This window comes from Lampris incognitus, chromosome 15 (genome assembly GCF_029633865.1).
Source record: "Lampris incognitus isolate fLamInc1 chromosome 15, fLamInc1.hap2, whole genome shotgun sequence".
Classification (NCBI taxonomy): domain Eukaryota; kingdom Metazoa; phylum Chordata; class Actinopteri; order Lampriformes; family Lampridae; genus Lampris; species Lampris incognitus.
Window position 1 is genome coordinate 50,120,086 of NC_079225.1, and position 24,902 is coordinate 50,144,987.

The window sequence follows — 24,902 nt, forward strand, 5'->3', positions numbered from 1 at the left end:
AAAAAGGTTGATTCTTGGGCACCAGGCGCAAAGAAACACAGCATGATGGTACATTGAGTATAAATTCCTGATCTGCACATCTTCCATCTTGTAACTGGACTGCTGGTAAATCCACAAATGTACAAAAAGCACTTTTAACTGCTGGTTTTTCATGTCTTTATAGAGTAAATGACTAAACGCTGGTGGTCTGTTATGGGCTCGAGTGTTTCTACTTTTTAATGACGGCATGCAGAATCAAATTGAGGCAGTGACTGAATGTTGGTGACATTGTGGTGACGATCTGACAATCATAAATCCACAAATGATAAACTGGTCTTAAATTCTGAGAGTTTTTTTTTATTATTAAAGCAACTGTTAGAAAGGCAATGCTCTAAAAATATATACATTTGCTTTTAAATGTAATGGAGTAAAAATCAAAAGTCTGCCAATGTTTTTACTGTTTATCCCCAAGAAACAAATCTCAACAAATCACAGATAGTGCCTCTCGGTCTCAGCTCTCTGGCAGGCAGAACTCATAGTTCTGAATGTCTTTTAGTCCCCTTTGCAGACAGGCAGCAAAGTGTTCTATAAACCCTTCAGTGGAGTGAACAGTCAACATCATAGCAGAGGAACCGGATGAGCCTTGCCGGCAGAGGAAGTATGTGGATGAGTTTCAGTCTGTGGAGTCCGACCAGCTGTCTGATCCTCAGCCGACACAGCTGCATGAGGGGATGTGGTGGAACTAGGACAGAACCAATGAAGTGGTTTAGTGGTAAAAACGAGAGTCAGTGTAACTTTCTGCTTTTAAATTAAGATAAAACCGAGATGCTGGTCATTGGCCCTGCTAGACACAGACACCAATTTGATCAAGTAACAATAACAATCGACAACTCTGTGGTTTCACAAAGTGTTGCAGCCAAAAATCTCCGTGTTACGTTTGATCCCAGCCTTTCCCTTGATAAGCACATTAAAGAATCACCAAGACTGCCTTTTTTCACTTACGTAACACAGCTAAAATTCGGTCTTTTCTCTCCATGTCTGACGCAGAGACTCTAATACATGCATTTGTTTCATCCAGACTTGATTACTGTAATGTTCTGTTCTCAGGTCTGCCACATTCTAGTACTAAAAGTCTTCAGATGGTTCAGAATGCTGCTGCTAGAATCCTAACTAAAACTAGGAAATTTGACCATATTACACCAATTCTTGCCTCCCTTCATTGGCTTCCTATCCATGTTAGATCAGAATACAAGGTGCTTCTGCTGACTTATAAAATCCTAAATGGGCTTGCTCCATCCTACCTGTCTGATCTCCTTAAACCTTACATGCCATCTCGAGCTCTTCGTTCTCAAAATACAGGGCTCCTGTGTGTACCCAAAGTTAAAAAGAAGTCAGCTGGTGGCAGCAGGGCCTTTTCCTATCGGCCTCCATTGTTGTGTAGAATAACCTGCCTGCTGCCATCAGTCCATCAGAGTCTGTTGAGTCTTCAAATCCAAACTTAAAACTCATCTTTTTGCCTTAGCTTACAACTAGTTGCCTTTAAGTTGAGTGCTTCACAACCTGTACTGGATGGCGGGTTGGTTTTCTGTCTCAATTAATTTACCAACCACTCTTCTGCCGACGAGATTACTGAGTATAGATTACAGAGTATAGATTATGACTAATTGATGACTTAATTGATTATGACTAATGACTATTGCAAACTGTTCTCTTCTCTAACATGTCTTTTCTCTCTCTCTGAATGATGTCTTCTCCTTTCTCTTTCTCTGTGTTTGAATGGTGTCATGTGAGTCTCTCTTGCGTGCATGTGCAGTCGGTTCTCCTCCCAGGTCTCCGTGGTGATGGTGGCCGCCATTTGGATGCTGCCTGCCCTTCCACTCCTCACATAGCTTGGGTCCTGGACTGCTCTGTTGGCATGTGGACACTGCTTGGCATCCTGTGCATCATGTTCTTCATAAATTTTATGTCCATTATAATTCTGTTATCCTCTTTCAATGTTGTATTGTGTAAATTGCGTGAACACAACATCCATTGCACGCTGTCCATCTTGGGAGAGAGAGCCTCCTCTGTTGCTCCCCCTGAGGTTTTTCCTATTTTTCTCCCTGTTAAAGGGGTTTTTTAGGGAGTTGTTCCTTAGCCGATGAGAGGGTCTAAGGACAGGATGTTGTGTTGCTGTTAAGCCCACTGAGGCAAATTTATAACTTGTGATATTGGGCTATACAAATAAAATTGATTTGATTTGATTTGATCAAACAACTGATAATATGGTTTGAAGACTAACCAAATAGCAACTCAAAACAGAACATTAGGGTGTGACATAGAAAACTGATCAAAATCCCTGCTTCGTGGAAAAGGATCAAATCCAGCAAACGTGACCCAAACAGGGGGTTTCAGGGAGAGTAGAGCTAGAGCTACTTAAGGCCAGGGTAAATGATGAAATGGATGTGTGGTGTAAATTGCGGCTGCAAACCAATGAAGACACAGGATGAAAAAGACGTTTTTCATTTCAGCGTGTATGTAAACTAATGATATAAATGAGGGTGGTTGGGAAACAAGAATGTGTACTGATGTCACATTACAGAGAAAAAGCTACAGCGCTTTCTTTTGGACTTACTTGCCTTCTGTTTGATTGACATCCAGCCATCATAGCTATCAAGGTGATCCACCAGCTTTGAACAGAGCCGGATGTGGCCCACGTAATTTAGGAGCAGCGAGATGATGGGACCAGCCCAGCGGTTGATGGATGGGTTGGAGATAGCCTCACAGAACTGAAAGGGGATAGAACATGCTGTGAGACCCGGATCAAGGATTTAGGAACAGGCTGTGGCTCCTACAGGCTTGAGAAAACAGCACTAACTACCACCACAGATTGTGAGGGGTAAATACTGTTAAGAAAGGTTTTGGGAGACATCTGATGACAATAGAGGTTGACTCTTCCTTCTGATCATAGAGAAGCTTAAAACTCGAGCTTTCAGTTCTCGGCCAGGCTTCATCCCGGTATCAATTCAGTGTGGACAGTAGCAAGAGAGCTGGCTGGATGTACATCGTGCCTATGTGTCCTTTATGAAGGGACCAATACATTCTGATGAATGTGAAAGTAAATCCCTGAATTGTCAGCTGCATATTAGTGGACACACCTGAATATAGCGCTGGTAGGGGGCATCTGTGCTGTAACGGAGTTCTTCACTGCGACGTCGGGGGGAGTTGATGACTGGGTGTGGTCTGTTACCATAGAAACAATCAAAACAGGCCAAGGCGTTACAGCCCTGATCCAGAAGAAGTTTGAGCATGGGGAGGTTGTCCATACCGAGCAGGACCGCTGATGGGAAAGAGGATGGGTGCGTGGAAATCTCTGCATTGACATTGGCTCCATACCTCAGCAGTAACATGGCCATTTCAATACATCCTTGTCTCACTGCCACCAGTAGAGGGTTGAAGCAGTCCACGTTGGGGTTAGCTCCTGCCTCCAAAAGCATCTCAGCAGCCTCCAGGTTTCTGTTACATACAGAGAAGTAAAGTACTGTCCTTCGCCTGTCCTCATACATCTGAGAGCGCTCGTCCGATAGGTTTGCGTTGACGTCAAACCCCGACTCAATTAGCAGCTCCATGATGTCGTCCCTGTTTCTGTCTGCAGCGATGTGCAGTGGACTTATACCACTGTGTCTGACTCTGGCCTTGCTGGTCACCGGTAACAGTATAGTCACAATACTAGAGAAAAAAGCAGATGTAATCATTGTATTTCTGAAGGAAACAATAAAATACGGAAAGGCTGTTTAGTTAAATGTACTAGGTCAGCTTGTGGGTTGAAAGAAAGGAAATCCCACCGTGTGTGATTCCTCTGAACTGCAACATGAAGAGGAAGAAGGCCGGAGTTGGTGGGCCGGTTGGCATCAGCTTTGTGAGAGAGGAGCAGCTCCACTAGGGTCACATGACCATTCTTACTGGCCTCAAAAAGAGGCGTGGCTCCGTCCCCTGCTTGCCCATTTATATCTGCACCTAAGAAATGTAAAGAGATAGGTTTTGAAATGAAAGAAAGCTGTATAATCTTTCTATCAACAGGTTGAAGCGCAATTGATTTCAGACTTTGTATCTATGAGAAACTCAAATATCAACATTTTGAACCTGTGCAGAACTGACCTTTTTTAATGAGAAACTTTGAAATGTCCACATTCCCATTCTGTGCTGCAGTGAAGAAAGGTTGTATGCCATACACATTAGTGGCACCAATGCTGGCTCCACATTCTACCAACATCTTGCAAATCTTCACACGCCCATTTCTGGCGGCTTCATGAAGCGCGGTCACTCCCTGACTGCAGCTGGTGTTGGCGGAGCCTCCAAACTTCAACAGCAGCTCCACAATCTGCTCATTTGGTTTTTCGCAAGCTGAAACCCAACCAAGGACGAACTTCAGTCTTTGACAACTGAGTGGGAATTCCACTTTTCCATGAATTCTGTTGCTTTTTAATTTGATATATTGCTGATCCATCTTCAAACAATCATATCCCTCTATTCAGCATGACTCGAGAAGAAGTACGAAGATCTGATTCTCAGGGGATGTAGGGGTGAAGAAGAGTTGTGCTAACTGTATGTTTTATTTCTTGCTAAACATTTCTTGCTAAACATTTCTTTCATTTTTCTTTCTATGACACTGAGTGCATATCGGCTTGTAATTGCACCGAGATCTGTTTATTCTTGCTACATGACATTAGCGTGTTGTTCTTTTCCTTTCTCTCATGTGTCGTTCTTTTTCTTTCTCTCCTGTGTTGTTCTTTTCCTTTCTCTCCTGTGTTGTTCTTTTCCTTTCTCTCATGTGTTGTTCTTTTCCTTTCTCTCCTGTGTTGTTCTTTTCCTTTCTCTCCTGTGTTGTTCTTTTCCTTTCTCTCCTGTGTTGTTCTTTATCTTTCTCTCGTGTGTTGTTCTTTTCCTTTCTCTCCTGTGTTGTTCTTTTCCTTTCTCTCCTGTGTTGTTCTTTTCCTTTCTCTCCTGTGTTGTTCTTTATCTTTCTCTCCTGTGTTGTTCTTTTCCTTTCTCTCCTGTGTTGTTCTTTTCCTTTCTCTCCTGTGTTGTTCTTTATCTTTCTCTCGTGTGTTGTTCTTTTCCTTTCTCTCCTGTGTTGTTCTTTTCCTTTCTCTCCTGTGTTGTTCTTTTCCTTTCTCTCCTGTGTTGTTCTTTATCTTTCTCTCCTGTGTTGTTCTTTTCCTTTCTCTCCTGTGTTGTTCTTTTCCTTTCTCTCCTGTGTTGTTCTTTTCCTTTCTCTCCTGTGTTGTTCTTTATCTTTCTCTCTTGTGTTGTTCTTTTCCTTTCTCTCCTGTGTTGTTCTTTTCCTTTCTCTCCTGTGTTGTTCTTTTCCTTTCTTTCCTGTGTTGTTCTTTTCCTTTCTCTCCTGTGTTGTTCTTTTTCTTTCTCTCCTGTGTTGTTCTTTTCCTTTCTCTCCTGTGTTGTTCTTTTCCTTTCTCTCCTGTGTTGTTCTTTTCCTTTCTCTCCTGTGTTGTTCTTTATCGATCTCTCCTGTGTTGTTCTTTTCCTTTCTCTCCTGTGTTGTTCTTTATCTTTCTCTCCTGTGTTGTTCTTTATCTTTCTCTCCTGTGTTGTTCTTTATCTTTCTCTCCTGTGTTGTTCTTTATCTTTCTCTCCTGTGTTGTTCTTTTCCTTTCTCTCCTGTGTTGTTCTTTTCCTTTCTCTCCTGTGTTGTTCTTTTCCTTTCTCTCCTGTGTTGTTCTTTTCCTTTCTCTCCTGTGTTGTTCTTTATCTTTCTCTCCTGTGTTGTTCTTTATCTTTCTCTCCTGTGTTGTTCTTTTCCTTTCTCTCCTGTGTTGTTCTTTTCCTTTCTCTCATGTGTTGTTCTTTTCCTTTCTCTCCTGTGTTGTTCTTTTTCTTTCTCGTGTGTTGTTCTTTTCCTTTCTCTCCTGTGTTGTTCTTTATCTTTCTCTCGTGTGTTGTTCTTTTTCTTTCTCTCCTGTGTTGTTCTTTTCCTTTCTCTCGTGTTGTTCTTTTTCTTTCTCTCCTGTGTTGTTCTTTTCCTTTCTCTCGTGTTGTTCTTTTCCTTTCTCTCCTGTGTTGTTCTTTTCCTTTCTCTCCTGTGTTGTTCTTTTCCTTTCTCTCCTGTGTTGTTCTTTTCCTTTCTCTCCTGTGTTGTTCTTTATCTTTCTCTCCTGTGTTGTTCTTTATCTTTCTGTCCTGTGTTGTTCTTTTTCTTTCTCTCCTGTGTTGTTCTCTTCCTTTCTCTCCTGTGTTGTTCTTTATCTTTCTCTCCTGTGTTGGTCTTTATCTTTCTCTCCTGTGTTGTTCTTTTCCTTTCTCTCCTGTGTTGTTCTTTATCTTTCTCTCGTGTGTTGTTCTTTTTCTTTCTCTCCTGTGTTGTTCTTTTCCTTTCTCTCGTGTTGTTCTTTTCCTTTCTCACATGTGTTGTTCTTTTTCTTTCTCGTGTGTTGTTCTTTATCTTTCTCTCCTGTGTTGTCCTTTTTCTTTCTCGTGTGTTGTTCTTTTCCTTTCTCTCCTGTGTTGTTCTTTATCTTTCTCTCGTGTGTTGTTCTTTTTCTTTCTCTCCTGTGTTGTTCTTTTCCTTTCTCTCCTGTGCTGTTCTTTATCTTTCTCTCCTGTGTTGTTCTTTTTCTTTCTCTCCTGTGTTGTTCTTTTCCTTTCTCTCGTGTTGTTCTTTTTCTTTCTCTCCTGTGTTGTTCTTTTCCTTTCTCTCCTGTGTTGTTCTTTTCCTTTCTCTCCTGTGTTGTTCTTTTCCTTTCTCTCCTGTGTGGTTCTTTTCCTTTCTCTCGTGTTGTTCTTTTCCTTTCTCTCCTGTGTTGTTCTTTTCCTTTCTCTCCTGTGTTGTTCTTTATCGATCTCTCCTGTGTTGTTCTTTATCGTTCTCTCCTGTGTTGTTCTTTTTTCTTTCTCTCCTGTGTTGTTCTTTATCTTTCTCTCGTGTGTTGTTCTTTTCCTTTCTCTCATGTGTTGTTCTTTTTCTTTCTCTCCTGTGTTGTTCTTTTCCTTTCTCTCCTGTGTTGTTCTTTTCCTTTCTCTCCTGTGTTATTCTTTTCCTTTCTCTCCTGTGTTGTTCTTTTCCTTTCTCTCCTGTGTTGTTCTTTTCCTTTCTCTCCTGTGTTGTTCTTTATCTTTCTCTCCTGTGTTGTTCTTTATCTTTCTCTCGTGTGTTGTTCTTTATCTTTCTCTCGTGTGTTCTTTTTCTTTCTCGTGTGTTGTTCTTTATCTTTCTCTCCTGTGTTGTTCTTTATCTTTCTCTCGTGTTGTTCTTTTCCTTTCTCTCCTGTGTTGTTCTTTTCCTCTCTCCTGTGTTGTTCTTTATCGATCTCTCCTGTGTTGTTCTTTTCCTTTCTCTCCTGTGTTGTTCTTTTTCTTTCTCTCCTGTGTTGTTCTTTTCCTTTCTCTCCTGTGTTGTTCTTTTCCTTTCTCTCCTGTGTTGTTCTTTTCCTTTCTCTCCTGTGTTGTTCTTTTCCTTTCTCTCCTGTGTTGTTCTTTTCCTTTCTCTCCTGTGTTGTTCTTTATCTTTCTCTCCTGTGTTGTTCTTTATCTTTCTCTCCTGTGTTGTTCTTTTTCTTTCTCTCCTGTGTTGTTCTCTTCCTTTCTCTCCTGTGTTGTTCTTTATCTTTCTCTCCTGTGTTGTTCTTTATCTTTCTCTCCTGTGTTGTTCTTTTTCTTTCTCTCCTGTGTTGTTCTTTTCCTTTCTCTCCTGTGTTGTTCTTTATCTTTCTCTCGTGTGTTGTTCTTTTTCTTTCTCTCCTTTGTTGTTCTTTTCCTTTCTCTCGTGTTGTTCTTTTCCTTTCTCACATGTGTTGTTCTTTTTCTTTCTCGTGTGTTGTTCTTTATCTTTCTCTCCTGTGTTGTTCTTTCTCTTTCTCGTGTGTTGTTCTTTTCCTTTCTCTCCTGTGTTGTTCTTTATCTTTCTCTCGTGTGTTGTTCTTTTTCTTTCTCTCCTGTGTTGTTCTTTTCCTTTCTCTCCTGTGTTGTTCTTTATCTTTCTCTCCTGTGTTGTTCTTTTTCTTTCTCTCCTGTGTTGTTCTTTTCCTTTCTCTCCTGTGTTGTTCTTTTTCTTTCTCTCCTGTGTTGTTCTTTTCCTTTCTCTCCTGTGTTGTTCTTTTCCTTTCTCTCCTGTGTTGTTCTTTTCCTTTCTCTCCTGTGTTGTTCTTTTCCTTTCTCTCGTGTTGTTCTTTTCCTTTCTCTCCTGTGTTGTTCTTTTCCTTTCTCTCCTGTGTTGTTCTTTATCGATCTCTCCTGTGTTGTTCTTTATCGTTCTCTCCTGTGTTGTTCTTTATCTTTCTCTCCTGTGTTGTTCTTTATCTTTCTCTCGTGTGTTGTTCTTTTTCTTTCTCTCCTGTGTTGTTCTTTTCCTTTCTCTCCTGTGTTGTTCTTTTCCTTTCTCTCCTGTGTTATTCTTTTCCTTTCTCTCCTGTGTTGTTCTTTTCCTCTCTCCTGTGTTGTTCTTTTTCTTTCTCTCCTGTGTTGTTCTTTTCCTTTCTCTCCTGTGTTGTTCTTTTTCTTTCTCTCCTGTGTTGTTCTTTTCCTTTCTCTCCTGTGTTGTTCTTTATCTTTCTCTCCTGTGTTGTTCTTTATCTTTCTCTCCTGTGTTGTTCTTTATCTTTCTCTCGTGTGTTCTTTTTCTTTCTCTCCTGTGTTGTTCTTTTCCTTTCTCTCCTGTGTTGTTCTTTTCCTTTCTCTCCTGTGTTGTTCTTTTCCTTTCTCTCCTGTGTTGTTCTTTTCCTTTCTCTCCTGTGTTGTTCTTTATCTTTCTCTCGTGTGTTGTTCTTTTCCTTTCTCTCGTGTGTTGTTCTTTATCTTTCTCTCCTGTGTTGTTCTTTTTCTTTCTCTCCTGTGTTGTTCTTTATCTTTCTCTCCTGTGTTGTTCTTTATCTTTCTCTCGTGTTGTTCTTTTCCTTTCTCTCCTGTGTTGTTCTTTTCCTTTCTCTCCTGTGTTGTTCTTTTCCTCTCTCCTGTGTTGTTCTTTATCGATCTCTCCTGTGTTGTTCTTTTCCTTTCTCTCCTGTGTTCTTCTTTATCGTTCTCTCCTGTGTTGTTCTTTATCTTTCTCTCCTGTGTTGTTCTTTATCTTTCTCTCCTGTGTTGTTCTTTATCTTTCTCTCCTGTGTTGTTCTTTTCCTTTCTCTCCTGTGTTGTTCTTTTCCTTTCTCTCCTGTGTTGTTCTTTTCCTTTCTCTCCTGTGTTGTTCTTTTCCTTTCTCTCCTGTGTTGTTCTTTTCCTTTCTCTCCTGTGTTGTTCTTTTCCTTTCTCTCCTGTGTTGTTCTTTTCCTTTCTCTCCTGTGTTGTTCTTTTCCTTTCTCTCCTGTGTTGTTCTTTTCCTTTCTCTCCTGTGTTATTCTTTTCCTTTCTCTCCTGTGTTGTTCTTTATCTTTCTCTCCTGTGTTGTTCTTTATCTTTCTCTCCTGTGTTGTTCTTTTCCTTTCTCTCCTGTGTTATTCTTTTCCTTTCTCTCCTGTGTTGTTCTTTTCCTTTCTCTCCTGTGTTGTTCTTTTCCTTTCTCTCCTGTGTTGTTCTTTTCCTTTCTCTCCTGTGTTGTTCTTTTCCTTTCTCTCCTGTGTTGTTCTTTTCCTTTCTCTCCTGTGTTGTTCTTTATCTTTCTCTCCTGTGTTGTTCTTTTCCTTTCTCTCCTGTGTTGTTCTTTTCCTTTCTCTCATGTGTTGTTCTTTTCCTTTCTCTCCTGTGTTGTTCTTTTTCTTTCTCGTGTGTTGTTCTTTTCCTTTCTCTCCTGTGTTGTTCTTTATCTTTCTCTCGTGTGTTCTTTTTCTTTCTCTCCTGTGTTGTTCTTTTCCTTTCTCTCCTGTGTTGTTCTTTTCCTTTCTCTCCTGTGTTGTTCTTTATCGATCTCTCCTGTGTTGTTCTTTTCCTTTCTCTCCTGTGTTGTTCTTTATCGTTCTCTCCTGTGTTGTTCTTTATCTTTCTCTCCTGTGTTGTTCTTTTCCTTTCTCTCCTGTGTTGTTCTTTATCTTTCTCTCCTGTGTTGTTCTTTTCCTTTCTCTCCTGTGTTGTTCTTTTCCTTTCTCTCAGGTGTTGTTCTTTTTCTTTCTCTCCTGTGTTGTTCTTTTCCTTTCTCTCCTGTGTTGTTCTTTTCCTTTCTCTCCTGTGTTGTTCTTTATCTTTCTCTCCTGTGTTGTTCTTTTCCTTTCTCTCCTGTGTTGTTCTTTTCCTTTCTCTCCTGTGTTGTTCTTTTCCTTTCTCTCCTGTGTTGTTCTTTATCTTTCTCTCCTGTGTTGTTCTTTTCCTTTCTCTCCTGTGTTGTTCTTTATCGATCTCTCCTGTGTTGTTCTTTTCCTTTCTCTCCTGTGTTGTTCTTTATCGTTCTCTCCTGTGTTGTTCTTTATCTTTCTCTCCTGTGTTGTTCTTTATCTTTCTCTCCTGTGTTGTTCTTTTCCTTTCTCTCATGTGTTGTTCTTTTTCTTTCTCTCCTGTGTTGTTCTTTTCCTTTCTCTCCTGTGTTGTTCTTTTCCTTTCTCTCCTGTGTTGTTCTTTTCCTTTCTCTCCTGTGTTGTTCTTTTCCTTTCTCTCCTGTGTTGTTCTTTTCCTTTCTCTCATGTGTTGTTCTTTTCCTTTCTCTCCTGTGTTGTTCTTTTTCTTTCTCGTGTGTTGTTCTTTTCCTTTCTCTCCTGTGTTGTTCTTTTTCTTTCTCTCGTTTGTGTGTTGCTGTGTTTTTTTCTCGTATTGTTCACAGTAGGTGAGTTTGTATTGTGCAGCCAACACGTCCTCCAACCCATATGATCACATAGGTCGTTTGCCCCCTAATTACGACCCACAGAAGCGGTTCCTAAATTAGCACCCCCTACCGGAGGCAGGAGATATGCCATGGATACTTCTCACCTCTGTGCATTGTGGGTTTTTAAAGCGATGTGAGAACAAGAGAACATGTGGTCAGTGTGTTTTGTGTTGTTTCGCCGTCTGGTATCGTAACTAAGCTTGCTGTTGGCAGTATGTTTACTATGAATAAGGTTGTAAGAGCTAACTTAACGTTAGCCACAAGTTAGAAAGTCAGCTAGCGTGGACATTATAACCTCTAGGTGACATTAAACGTTGCTTTTATTAATATTTCTTCTCACGACAGCCTATGGAAGGAGATGCTTATTGTTACAGGGAAAGTAACGTGGTGTAGTTAGGGAGGACCGCGAGGAAGTAGCTTAAAACCTCACTATAGGTCGTAATAAGCTGCTTGGTGGAGGACAGTCTCGTTTGTTCAGTTAGAATAGAGGAGAGTAGAATACAATAGAAGAGAGTAGAATACAATAGAAGAGAGCAGAATACAATAGAGGAGAGTAGAATACAATAGAAGAGAGTAGAATACAATAGAGGAGAGTAGAATACAATAGAAGAGAGTAGAATACAATAGCTTTATGGTTGGTGGAGGACAGCCTCTGTGCAGCACAACTTGCATTGCATATGAAGTATACAGCACAGTGAAGTACTCAGTACAGTGAGAACTGAGTTTGTAATGTATAGTAGCTGATTTAACTTAAGAGTAGGTGACAAGGGTTAGGAAAATAAGTGTATCGTACTTCCTCCTACTGCTTTTCCAACATGTAACAAATAATCTGATGTACGTATAAGATGTGTTCACTGAGTTTGATGTGTGGATTTGTTGATCACTTCAGATTATTGGCAATGGATCATCTGTATCCTGCTTATTTACATGTTCCAAATAAATCACCATTCATTCATTCATTCATCCATTCATCCACCCATTCATTCATTCATTCTTCAAAGGATTGGCATTTTTCATCATTTTGGTTTTTAGAAGTGCCCTACTTAACTAGACCCGAACACGACTACAGTGAGCTTGTAGAGGACAATCTTATCATAGTGTTAGGGTTACAACTATTTTTACTTATCAAAGTTATAGATTTATCTGTCTATAATTCATCTGTAAGCCAGAGACAGGGCACAGAAGACAATAAATAACAATCTGCAGGGAAGGAGAGGCTGGTAAAGTGGTCAGACTGGATTACAAATTATATCACTATTAACGAAATAATTGTTTTTTGTGGTTTTTATTTTACAACGAACTCAAATACTGACAGAATGTCATCTACAGTGACGTATAAGGAGAACTCGTGCCTCTTTAGGAGAGGGCCAATCAGATAGGCTCTGGTAGAAGCAACAGTGGCATGGCAGAGATTTATTTCCAGCGTTTAAGTTTGAGGCAGATTACCACATTTCGACAACATTAATCAATATTGATTTGGGAAAAAAAAGTTCTTTGCTACCTTTAAAGAGAGGTGTTTCTTTGTCCTTGTTGGGGATATTAGGATCTGCACCTCGCTCTAGCAGGAACTCCACACATGACACGTGTTCCTGGGCGGCAGCCAACCAAAGAGCCGTTTGGCCCATGAATGTGCATGTGTTCAGGGTATTCGGATGGGCTGCAGGAAGGGAAGACATTGGGTTTACACTCTATTCTGCTTCAGGAACCATCATCCTTAGCCTGTGAAAGATAGACACACAGATGACAATGAATTCCCACTTCTAATTAAGATCCTTAGGCACTGCAGTTGGCCGTAATGTGCAGCCTCATGAACTGTGATCCAGCCGTCAGCATTTGGCTCAGTCAAGCTGCAGGACTTCCTTCTGACTAAAGTCTTCAAAGCTTCTGTGTCTCCGTTGAAGATCAGCAACTCCAGAGGACTGAAGTCTCTACAGAGGAAAACAGACCGTTACGGCAAACCGCACAATTAACAAACTGACAGCTGACAGAGTGAAGAACTGCGAGTTAGCAAAACACCCCCCTCCCTCCACCTCCACCCCACCCCCACCTTCATAGGGCTTTGAGGTGAAAAAGGAGAAAGCTGCTGAGAATGAACCTTCTGAATGAACCTTGTTTATTCAAATCACTGTTGTGTATACTTGATTGTTAAAATACTAAGACACAGGCTACACTGACAAAGTTTTAGGTGATTACTCATTTGATATATTATACATGCAAACGCACACTATACTATGTAGTTTAACACACACACACACACACACACACACACACACACACACACACACACACACACACACACACACACACACACACACACACACACACACAATGCGATGTCAATACACAGCAAATACATCATGATATACTACAAAAACACATCATGCTCTGTTAGACTTGTAGTTGTGCTGTTGTATTATTTTTGATTCTTTGGATGTAAATCTACTCTGTTTATTCTGCACTGTTGCACCTTTTGGAATCTGCTTGTCGCGTGATCTCTAATGGAATAAGAAAGTTGATCAAGGTTTGATAAAGTTGAAAATTGAGTTGCTTTGTTCCTCTGCAAGGTCTCAGAATGAAGTCCAGACTCACTAGACTTGCTGGCTGTAAGCAGCCAACAAGTTTAGTTTAAGAGCAGATAAGGGTCACTTACTCTTTCACAGATAGGTGTAGAAATCGAGGGGGCTGTGGGGGTGGGGCCGATGGAGTGGGGCTTGGGACTGGCTGTACGGGTCGAGGTGCATTGGCGGAAGGAAAGTTGTAAACATGTCTGGATGATGTGACACGTCTTGCTCTTTGCGCCGGGTTTGACTGCGTTTGTGCAGCAGGCTGTGAAGGTGAGGGAGTGATGTCAGTGGGGCCTGCTGGACAAGCTGCATCAGCAAGGCTCTGCTCTATTGCGAGATGTACGAGTTCCTCATCAGACAGGTGGCTGTAGAGACTGTAGTCGTCCAATTCCATGCTGGGGTCTTCCAGACCAGGCCCCCTCCTTCTGGTGGTAGCCATTGCGAATCTACTGACAAGGCAAGAACATAACAATCTCATAATACAAGAAGAGGTTGAAGATGTTAATATTAGTTATTATTGTAAAGACAATCAACTACTACTTTGGGCTGCTCCCGTGAGGGGGCGCCACGGCGGATCATCCTTTTCAATCTCTTCCTGTCCTCTATCTTCCTCTGTCACACCAGCCACCTGCATGTCCTCCCTCACCACATCCATAAACCTCCTCTTTGGCCTTCCTCTTCTCCTCTTCCCTGGCAGCTCCATATTCAGCATCCTTCTCCCAGTATACCCAGCATCTCTCCTCCACACATGTCCAAACCATCTCAATCTTGTCTCTCTTGCTTTGTCTCCAAACCGTCCAACCTGAGCGGTCCCTCTAATATAATCATTCTGTCCTTCTTCATCACTCCCAGTGAAAATCATAGCATCTTCAACTCTGCCACCTCCAGCTCCACCTCCTGTCTTTTCATCAGTGCCACTGTCTCCAAACCATACAACATAGCTGGTCTCACAACCATCTTGTAAATCTTCCCTTTAACTCTTGCTGGTACCCTTCTGTCACACATCACTCCTGACACACTTCTCCACCCACTCCACCCTGTCTGCACTCTCTTCTTCACCTCTCTTCTGCACTCCCTGTTACTTTGGACAGTTGACCCCAAGTATTTAAACTCATATGCCTTTGTCACCTCCACTCCTTGCATCCTCACTATTCCACTGTCTTCTATCTCATTCATGCATAGGTATTCCGTCTTGCTCCTACTGACCTTCATTCCTCTTCTCTCCAGTGCATACCTCCACCTCTCCAGGCTCTCCTCCACCTGCACCCTACTCTCACTACAGAGCACAATGTCATCCACAAACATCACAGTCCATGGAGACTCCTGCCTGATCTTGTCCGTCAACCTGCCCATCACCACTGCAAACAAGAAAGGGCTCAGAGCCGATTGCAAAGACAATGACAATAACAATTATGAGTTTATACCATGTCAAGTGCAAGTATAAGGGTGTCTAAGTAAGGGCACAATAGTAGTTTGTTGTTTTTTTTGTTTTTTTTACACGATGATGCTGGTCACGTGGTTGGGTCCTGGGCTGTTCCGGTGACGTCTGGACACTGCTTGGCATCCTGCGCATCATATTCTTCATACATTTTATAGGACCATTATAATTCTGCTAATTCTCTTTCAATGTTGTATTGTGTAAATTGTGTAAACACAACGTCCATGCACCTTGTCTGTCTTGGGACAGAGATCCTCCTCTGTTGCTCTCCTTGAACTTTCTAGCTATTTTTTCTCCCTGTTAAAGGTTTTTTTAGGGAGTTGTTCCTTATCCGATAAGAGGGTCTAAGGACAGGATGTTGTGTTGCTATAAAGCCCCCCTGAGGCAAATTTGTAATGTGTGATATTGGGCTACACAAATAAAATTTGACTTGATTTGACTTAATACCGGACACCAGTAATACTAGCAACAAAAAAAGTCGTCCATATTAGCTGGAAGGTGCTGCAAATCAGAATCAGAATTATGTTAATTGGCCATGCAGGTTTGCACATACTACATGGAACCTGACTCTGGTTTCGTGGCTCTCTCGGTGTACTTAACATAAAATAACAACACTACTACACAACAATCTTTATAGCTATATATATATACACTCACCGGCCACTTTATTAGGCACACCTGTCCAGCTGCTCGTTAACGCAAATTTCTGATCAGCCAATCACATGGCAGCAACTCAATGCACTTAGGCATGTAGACATGGTCAAGACGATCTGCTGCAGTTCAAACCGAGCATCAGAATGGGGAAGAAAGGTGATTTAAGTGACTTTGAACGTGGCATGGTTGTTGGTGCCAGACGGGCTGGTCTGAGTATTTCAGAAACTGCTGATCTACTGGGATTTTCACGCACAACCATCTCTAGGGTTTACAGAGAATGGTCCGAAAAAGAGAAAATATCCAGTGAGCGGCAGTTCTGTGGGCGAAAATGCCTTGTTGATGCCAGAGGTCAGAGGAGAATGGCCAGACTGGTTCGAGCTGATAGAAAGGCATCAGTAACTCAAATAACCACTCATTACAACCGAGGTATGCAGAAGAGCATCTCTGAACGCACAACACGTCGAACCTTGAGGCAGATGGGCTACAGCAGCAGAAGACCACACCGGGTGCCACTCCTGTCAGCTAAGAACAGGAAACTGAGGCTACACTTCGCACAGGCTCACCAAAATTGGACAATAGAAGATTGGAAAAATGTTGCCTGGTCTGATGAGTCTCGATTTCTGCTGCGACATTCGGATGGTAGGGTCAGAATTTGGCGTCAACAACATGAAAGCATGGATCCATCCTGCCTTGTATCAACGGTTCAGGCTGGTGGTGGTGGTGTAATGGTGTGGGGGATATTTTCTTGGCACACTTTGGGCCCCTTAGTACCAATTGAGCATCGTGTCAACGCCACAGCCTACCTGAGTATTGTTGCTGACCATGTCCATCCCTTTATGACCACAGTGTTCCCATCTTCTGATGGCTACTTCCAGCAGGATAACGCGCCATGTCATAAAGCTCGAATCATCTCAGACTGGTTTCTTGAACATGACAATGAGTTCACTGTACTCAAATGGCCTCCACAGTCACCAGATCTCAATCCAATAGAGCACCTTTGGGATGTGGTGGACCGGGAGATTCGCATCATGGATGTGCAGCTGACAAATCTGCAGCAACTGCGTGATGCTATCATGTCAATATGGACCAAACTCTCTGAGGAATGTTTCCAGTACCTTGTTGAATCTACGCCCCGAAGGATTAAGGCAGTTCTGAAGGCAAAAGGGGGTCCAACCCGGTACCTAATAAAGTGGCCGGTGAGTGTATATATCAACTCATATATTTTCGTAATGTGTGTGTGTGGTGTTAGTGTGTGTGTGTGTGTGTGTGTGTGTGTGTGTGTGTGTGTGTGTGTGTGTGTGTGTGTTAGTTAGTGTAGATAGCGGGACCGAAAACTAAAGCATTTATGATCCTAATTCTTTTTGGAGGTGGTAGGTATTGTCCCAGAGAGTAAGGGAAAAATCCCAGAAAATTAAAATTATGCATAAATATGCATAATTATACAAAATATGCATTTTCTAAAAACGGCTAAAAACCACTTTTCTCGGCATTTCAGATGATTCTGAGCATTTGGGGGGAGGGAGTTGGAGTGGGGGGGGGCGTTTAGGGGCAGGGGGGAGGCGGTTAGCTGGCAGGATGAAGAGGAGGGAGATTTAGACGGGTGGAGAACCAAACCGCTACATTGTAGCGGGGTTCTTCTAGTATATATATATATATATATATATATATATATATATACACACAAGGGCTGACTTATACAGGTTAAATAAGAGGTGATAAAGTGCAATGGTGCAGAGAATATATCGGAGATGCTGAAATGGATGTTAGCAGGTTACTTACATACAGCCTGAGGTAGATGGACATGACTTAAGAATTGTGAATGTTTAAGGATTAAGGCCTGGAGGAGGAAGGTTTTTAGGCCTTTCTTGAATGAAGTAAAAATGTTTGTAGCTGTGATGCAACACAGGAGTTCTACCTGTGTCTCCACCTCTCTCTGCCACAGCCAATCAGAGCTCAGCTTTGCTTGTCCACTAACCACCTGCACCTTTTCCCCACCATTAACTAAATCTGTTCCTCATCACCTTCTACACCTCTTCCCCTTCATCACCTTAACCTATTCCCTATCACAAGGACAAATGGCACTTTTCTGTTTGTCTTTGTGGAGGATTACATTTATTTCCATGTGCACTGATGGCAAGTCCCTTCACAGTTCTGTCCATGTACTACATTTACCATAGCCTGCTTATCTTTCTGCTTAAGTGTACCACACCTTTTATTCGTACCTGTTTTTTAATCATTACTTCTCCCCTATTTGGTACTGCTGTCATTAAAGCACAACTTGACTTGCATCCTGTGTTATGGAGAATTCTTTCCACTGGCCCTGGGGGCTAGCTGATTTTAGAGCGGGCACGGATGGTAGCCTGCCAGAGGTAGAATGAGGAGGGTACACAGGAGAGTACTTGTTAATATGCAGTTGAAGGAACTGGCCAGAAAGCCAATGATGAGGTCTTGAACTTAGTGCAGGCAGCAACAGCCAGTTGCTGCCTGCACTAAGTTCAAGCCAGTGTAAGCATCACATTAAATAAAGGGGGTTGGGCCCCTTCAGTCGAGCAGTTAGCGATGTCGCCTCATGGTGCAGTACAACTTTGGATCGAATCCCGCAGCGGGCGGAAATATGCTCGGTTACATTGGTGGCAGCGACGGGATCCGGGAGTGTTTGGAAGCGTACAGATCCTCAGAAGTCTCTTTGGCGCGCAGGGATAACAAAGCGCGAGAGCACGCCTCCAAGAGAGGGTGACTACTGTAACCTACAAAAAGACTCACTGGCCGATTACCAGGGCCTTGGCCCCCTTTAGTCGAGCGGTTAGCAATGTCACCTCATGGTGCAGTACAACCAACCCCGGACCGAATCCCGCAGTGGGCAGAAATATGCTCGGTTACACTACTTTTTGGCACTGACTATGGCTGTCCAGAGCTCTGGCTCCCATTTTAAACTCTACAAGTATTTTGTCTTTGCTGATGAAAGCCTCTGGCAACTTTTGACCTTAATCATATGAGTCTCAATGCGTGGACAACACAAATTCTCTGTGTTGCTAGATGTTGGGAAAGAAGCCTCAAAAAATGCTGTGTTGTCATGCATTCGTCCATACAACACACTAGTCTTCTTCTTCTTCTTTTGGCTTGTTCCGTGTTTCTCAGGGCTCGCCACAGTGCACAGTACAGTTTCCATTGGTACCCTGTCAGGGCACAACACCAATGGAGGTGGTGGTTAACATGGGCCTGGACCGATCCCGTATGGTCTTGTACCACATACTAATTTGGCAAAATGTTACTTGGGATGCCCTTCCTGACACCACCACTAACCCTATGGATGGGGGCACAGGTAAAGCGCTGGATGCCCTCCCAATATTCATTAGATTAGATTAGATTAATTTAGATTAGGGCGGCATGGTGGTACGGTAGTTAGCGCAGTTGCCTCACAACAAGAAGGTCCTAGATTCCAGCCCCGGGGTAGTCCAACCTTGGGGGTCGTCCCGAGTCATCATCTGTGTGGAGTTTGCATGTTCTCCCCGTGTCTGCATGAGTTTCCGCCCGTTGCTCTGGTTTCCTCCCACTGTCATGTAGGTCAGGTGAATCGGCCGTACTAAATTGCCCCTAGATATGAATGTGTGTGTGTGTGTGTGTGTGTGTGTGTGTGTGTGTGTGTGTGTAGGTTGGCCCTGTATGTCGGCGGGGAGACACCCTGGACAGGCCAGGGTGTCTCCCCGCCTGCCGCTCAGTGACTGCTGGGATAGGCTCCAGCATTCCCGCAACCCTGAGAGTAGGATAAGCGGTTTGGATAATGGATAGATGGATAGATTAGATTAGATTAGATTGTTTTATTAGTCACGTGACCAAGACCGGTGGAATTTGTTTTTGGAGTACATTAAACTCTGCAGCACAATACATACTACATGCACAACAGCAGACACTCCACATATCACGAACAATACAGTTACACAATAACAGAAACAAACATATTGTGCACGATTAGTGGAATGATGCATGCCAATGGTGTGTGAGGAGGGGGCTATAGGAGGAGACTTGGCCCATGCCTGTCGCCATACAACACACTAGTACACCACATTTAAACACAAGTATTCAGGAGAACTACTCCAGACCCTGAATCTCCAGCTGAAGCTGGTGTCCTGGTGAAAATCTTGTATAATTGTTTTGCTGTGGCTCCAGACCTGCTTGTCTGTGTGAACACTGCCAACACCTTTATTTTCAATTAAATATCACTTCCCAGAATAAAAATACCCAAACATTATTTATAGCAATCAGCTGAACTTGACGCTTGTGATGTCTGAAAGGACACGCCATACTGATTTCTGACTGGTTGGCAGGGCTGTCATGTGACCTGTTCTGTCAATCTGCCTGAAAGCTACGGAGGTCAGCCAGAAGTCTTTAGACTGCTACAGTTACCACAAGTCCATCAAGACAGACACACCGTATTAAACAGAGAGGAAGCACGTCCAACATCGTGTCACCTGTGACCCCCTTTGACACCACATTTTACCAACATATTCATAGGAGTGTGTTAAAGACACACCCCACCCTTGGCTTTGTTTACTCTGACCTGTGGAATCTATTTTGTGAACTTCTCATCCCCAAACTATTTCACAAACAACAGTAATAATAATAATAATAATAATAATGATAATATATAATCTCTAATATAATATGTAATATATAATATAATAATAATAACAATAACAACAATAATAATAAAGATAATATGTAACATATATATATATATATATATATATATATATATATATATAATAACAACAATAATAATGATAATAATAGGCCCTGTGATGGCCTGGCGGCCTGTCCAGGGTGTCTCCCTGCCTGCCACCCAGTGACTGCTGGGATAGGCTCCAGCATCCCCGCGACCCTGAGAGCAGAATAAGCGGTTTGGATAATAATAATAATAGTGGCAATAGATGACCATAGATAAGAGGAAAAAGAAGACAGGTTAGAATTATATTGCACATTTCAAAGACCAAAATGAATATAGCTTTACAATTAAGACCACCAAAAGGCACAGGCATTTGTTTGCAGACCCTAGGTCTGGTAGACATCAGGCTTCACCTACAAACTAGTACTACAGCAGAGGAAAGTGAAGGAGGAAATATGAAGAACATTCAGTTGTGACATAGAAATATGAAAAAAGAGGTCATGAAACTAAAGGCAGACATTTACCCTGCTTGCCTGAGGAAGGACATCCCAGACAGAAGCTGTGTTGATGTTTCAAGAGCTCTTTTCTAGTCTTAAGTCTAGATTTAAGAATGACTTAGAAACCTACTACCCAGAACAATCCGGAGGTGTTAAACACTTCAGATTTATGACATGATTAATAAAGTATTTCTGATTCGGATGCTATGAAGCGACACCATACAACACGACTGAGAACAATAGTACACACTTTGTTGATATGGATTAGATTTGGCCAGGGACATAAAGAGGAAATAGAAGCAACATGGCACCATTAATGACTTCATTGTGTTAGTTGGCTCACCCAGAACTCCCACACCAGGAAACCACCAATGATGAGGCTGATAATAGATGAAACACTAGCACTGAGCATATCAACCACTTTCAGACAGGCCACGTGCATTTCTCATCTTCTCACCTTGAGCAATACAAAATGTTGTGACGCTGCTTAAGATGCGAGGGAAAACTGCCTGGAGCTTTTTCATATCTGCTGAATATTTGACACGAGTTTTGTTTTTCTCAAATGATCATGGCAGACATCTTTTTCCCTTCTGTTCATTTTCAGCTGTCCTATCCTCTAAATCTATTGAGCAAGAGAAGAGCTTTAACTTTCACGTTACCTTCAACATGAGAAAAACTGCCCATTATAACCAAGCAAGGCCCTCGATAAGGACGGACTCGGTGTGGCTGTGGCCTTTCTTAGCAGTGTTGCGGTGAGCAGCAACAACAACGCTGCTCGTGGAAACGCCACTAAAGAAGGAGCTGATGACATGAGATAGACTGAAGTCTCTTTGTCCCATGCGTTTGGGGCTGGGATGCCAACTCTACAACTGTACCCCCTTCCTTCATGTTGGTGGAACAAGGCAAGTGTCAGCATCCATGCACTGGATTAAATATGCCTACCAACACGAGGATCGCTGGTTCGAATCCCTGTGTTACTTCCAGCTTGGTTGGACGTCCCTACAGACACGATTGGCCGTGTCTGTGGGTTGGAAGCCGGATGTGGGTATGTGTCCTGGTCACTGCACTAGCGCCTCCTCTGGTCGGTTGGGGCGCCGGTTCAGGGGGGAGGGGGAACTGGGGGGATAGCGTGATCCTCCCACGCGCTACGTCCCCCTGGCGAAACTCCTCACTGTCAGGTGAAAAGAAGCGGCTGGTGACTCCACATGTATGGGAGGAGGCATGTGGTAGTCTGCAGCCCTCCCCGGCTCGGCAGAGGGGTGGAGCAGAGACCGGGACGGCTCAGAAGAGTGGGGTAATTGGCTGGATACAATCGGGGGGAAATCCACACACATCCAAAAAAAGGAAGTTTGGTTGTGAAGGAATGAAACAGAACAAGAGTTCATCTGCCAGCTCTGAGAGCGGAGTTGTCACTTTGTGGACAGTCTTTGTTGCCGTCATGAATTAGACGTGAAATTGTTGGACGGAAACCATTTCTTAACTTTATAGTGTCTTTAAAGAGTGTAGTTTTCAAAGCTTACAATAAAACAGCTGTGTTTTGAGCTGTGTTTGTAAGGAATGTTTAAAAAAAATCATTTTCCATTTACACCACATGTACATTTACTCATTTAGCAGACACTTCTGTACGGAGCGTCTTACCAGAGACTCAGAAATTAACAGATAAATTCAAACGTTACCAGCCACCATCATGGAGAGCTACATGTAATCACAGTAGTACTAGTTGCACTATATGAAGTAGTACACATTAGCACTATATGAAGTAGTAGAAGTACATTTGCTACACAGTAATCGTATCATGGCCAAGAGTCCATGGCAAGTCGAGTACATTTAGTGTACTTATTCCACCGTTTCTACTTTAAAAGAAGTTTGAACTGTTGCTCAGCAGAACATGGGTGAAGAAGGTTGTATTGGTTTGAAACGTGAATCACTCTGAGTATCTTTCCTGCATTTATCACTTTCCTCTGCCATTGTTAGAAGACTATTCTGGCTCGTGATGGACTTGGTTGGCTTTATTATTAATTACACTGACCTGGTCCTGTGTTTGCTCCAGTCTGGCCACAACAGCATGGAACTCCAGGCTGACTCGGTCTTGATTAGTGTGAGGCGTTCAGTTCCTTGGTGTTCTGTATTTCTGCTTTTTCTGCTGCAGAAAGAAGTCCTGCTTCTTATGTAAGGCCAGTCTCTCTTGGCTCAGCTAATGCTGTTGGATTGAGGACGGCTTGGATGAAACCAGAGTCTAATTTTAGTCAGATTTTGTCAGTGGTTCTATGTATGTCAGCACTACTGAGCTCCTTCTGCTCAGACAGCCACCCCATCCCACCCCCACTACTGCATCCAGCATCATCTGTCACAGTTGGCAGGTTGATACGTGTTGAACAACATGTACAACACCAACTTATGTGGTGTACAACACCACATAACAATCAGGCTTTAGAAAAAAACATAGTACCATCACAGCTGCAATGAAGTTGGTTAACGACATTTCTGTTGCACTTGATAAGAAACAACATTGTGCGTCACTTTTTATTGATTTGTCAAAAGCATTTGACCACAGTATTTTAAAATGTAGACTCCGTCTTTCAGGATTTTCCCGAGCAAGCAGTCGCTTGGTTCTCAAATTACCTTAGTAACAGAACTCAGTGCACTAAACATGAGGGTCTGTATTCTAATTTTGTTACTGTCCACAAGGGGGTGCCGCAGGGCTCTGTATTAGGTCCCTTTTTATTCATTATTTACATCAATGATTTGGGTCTACATGTGTCAGACGCTAATTTGCATTTTTATGCTGATGATACAGGTATTTATTGCTGTGGATCTACTCTTGTTCAGGCCATTGAATCCCTGCAGAAAGCCTTTGTAGCTGTCCAGCACTCATTATTTCAGCTGAAACTTGTTCTAAATGCTGATAAGACTAAGCTTATGCTGTTTTCCAATTCGAGGAAGATATCACAAATTATCCCTTCAGTAACCACTTTAGAGGGAATTGAAATAGAGGTGGTCAATGTGTACAAATACCTGGGTGTCCTGATTGATGACTCCCTCACTTTCAAGCCACATGTGGAGAATCTTGTGAAAAAGCTGAGGCTGAAACTGGGTTTTTAGTTTCGAAATAAGTTGTTTTTCTTTAAATGTGAAAAAGCGACTTGTTGCTGCTACCTTTTTACCTGTGTTGGATTATGGAGATCTTTTGTATATGGATGCTTCTGCTCAATGTCTCCACACGTTAGACACTGCCTACCATTCTTCTTTGAGATGTATTACTAATTGCAAATCATTGACACATCACTGTGAGTTGTATGTTCGGGTGAGATGGCCTGCTCTGGCCACCCGAAGGCTCAGTCACTGGTATACTTTTATATATAAGGCAATCCTCGGTCTGCTGCCTTCCTACATCTGTGACTTGATTGCACTGAGAGTGCTGGCCCTTACCCCTTTCGTTGTCTTGGCTATGTGTTGCTTTCTGTTCCATATGCCCGACCTGAACTGGGTGAAAAGGCTTTTGTTCATTCTGCACCTTTAACCTGGAATATGTTGCAGAATGACAGAAAACTTAAGAGTTTATCTCACTGAGCCGTTTCAAATCCAAATTGAGAGTACTTGAAGCTGATTTCACAACATGTGCTTGTTTTTTATAATCTGCTTGTAATTTACTTTTTTCTATTTTTTTTTGTCTTTTGTTTGTGTTTTCAAATGTGTAATTTTGCAACTGTGTGATTTTGTAACTGTGCTGCTCATCTTGGCCAGGTCTCCCTTGAAAAACAGGTTTGTAATCTCAACGGGATCCTCCTGGTTAAATAAAGGTTAAATAAATAAAAACGTAATTGCCTCATGTCAGCCTGCTGTGGGTATTTATTGTGACTGATGATAATGTTTAAGGCAGTCTAAGATTTAGGGCAATTGTTGTATGGTGTGTAGTGTGGTGTGTGTAGGAGTTTGTGTCTATGGGTGGTATATGGGTAATGTAGTGTACACAAAGGAAGGAGAAAAGGACTTGAACCAATTGTCTAGACAGAGGGACTGAGCTGGGAAGGATGTGTAGCAGGTTATGGCGATCAAGGATAGTGTGTATGTCTGACATTCTTGTGTAAGAAGTGGGGTTGTTGTGAAGCGTAGTGTGTTGGTGTAGTGTTCTGTGCCTGTCACGTCTCACTCTCAACCTTCACCGCTGGTTAACAGAAATGCGAACAGAAGCGCTGAGCACGTAAGTCTCTCTTCCTGCCAGTACATGGCCTCTCCAACAATCTCTCCCTGCCAGTACACAGCCTCTCCAACACCCTCTCCCTGCCAGTACATGGCCTCTCCAACAATCTCTCCCTGCCAGTACATGGCCTCTCCAAAAGCAAGCCCTATGTAGTGCCTCCTCGTGGTGACACACGGTAACTGGGTACAC

The 24,902-nt window shown here is 42.5% G+C and overlaps 1 protein-coding gene across 2 annotated transcripts; it reads right to left on the reverse strand.

Moving 5' to 3' along the window:
* Positions 1 to 322: 322 nt before the first annotated feature.
* Positions 323 to 22,646, reverse strand: LOC130124999 (ankyrin repeat and SOCS box protein 2-like). Of its 2 annotated transcripts, none has more exons than XM_056294404.1 (9): positions 22,542 to 22,646; positions 13,347 to 13,706; positions 12,455 to 12,624; positions 12,198 to 12,353; positions 4,117 to 4,362; positions 3,804 to 3,975; positions 3,117 to 3,687; positions 2,594 to 2,747; positions 323 to 721 (listed from the first exon to the last, which is right to left on the reverse strand). In XM_056294404.1, exons 1-9 carry the CDS (start codon positions 22,577 to 22,579, stop codon positions 576 to 578), a joined length of 2,013 nt encoding a protein of 670 aa, XP_056150379.1. In that variant the 5' UTR covers positions 22,580 to 22,646; the 3' UTR covers positions 323 to 575. The 2 variants fall into 2 exon arrangements, with proteins under 2 accessions (XP_056150379.1, XP_056150378.1); XM_056294403.1 differs by having other exon boundaries at positions 13,347 to 13,709.
* Between the last annotated feature and the right edge of the window lie 2,256 nt (positions 22,647 to 24,902).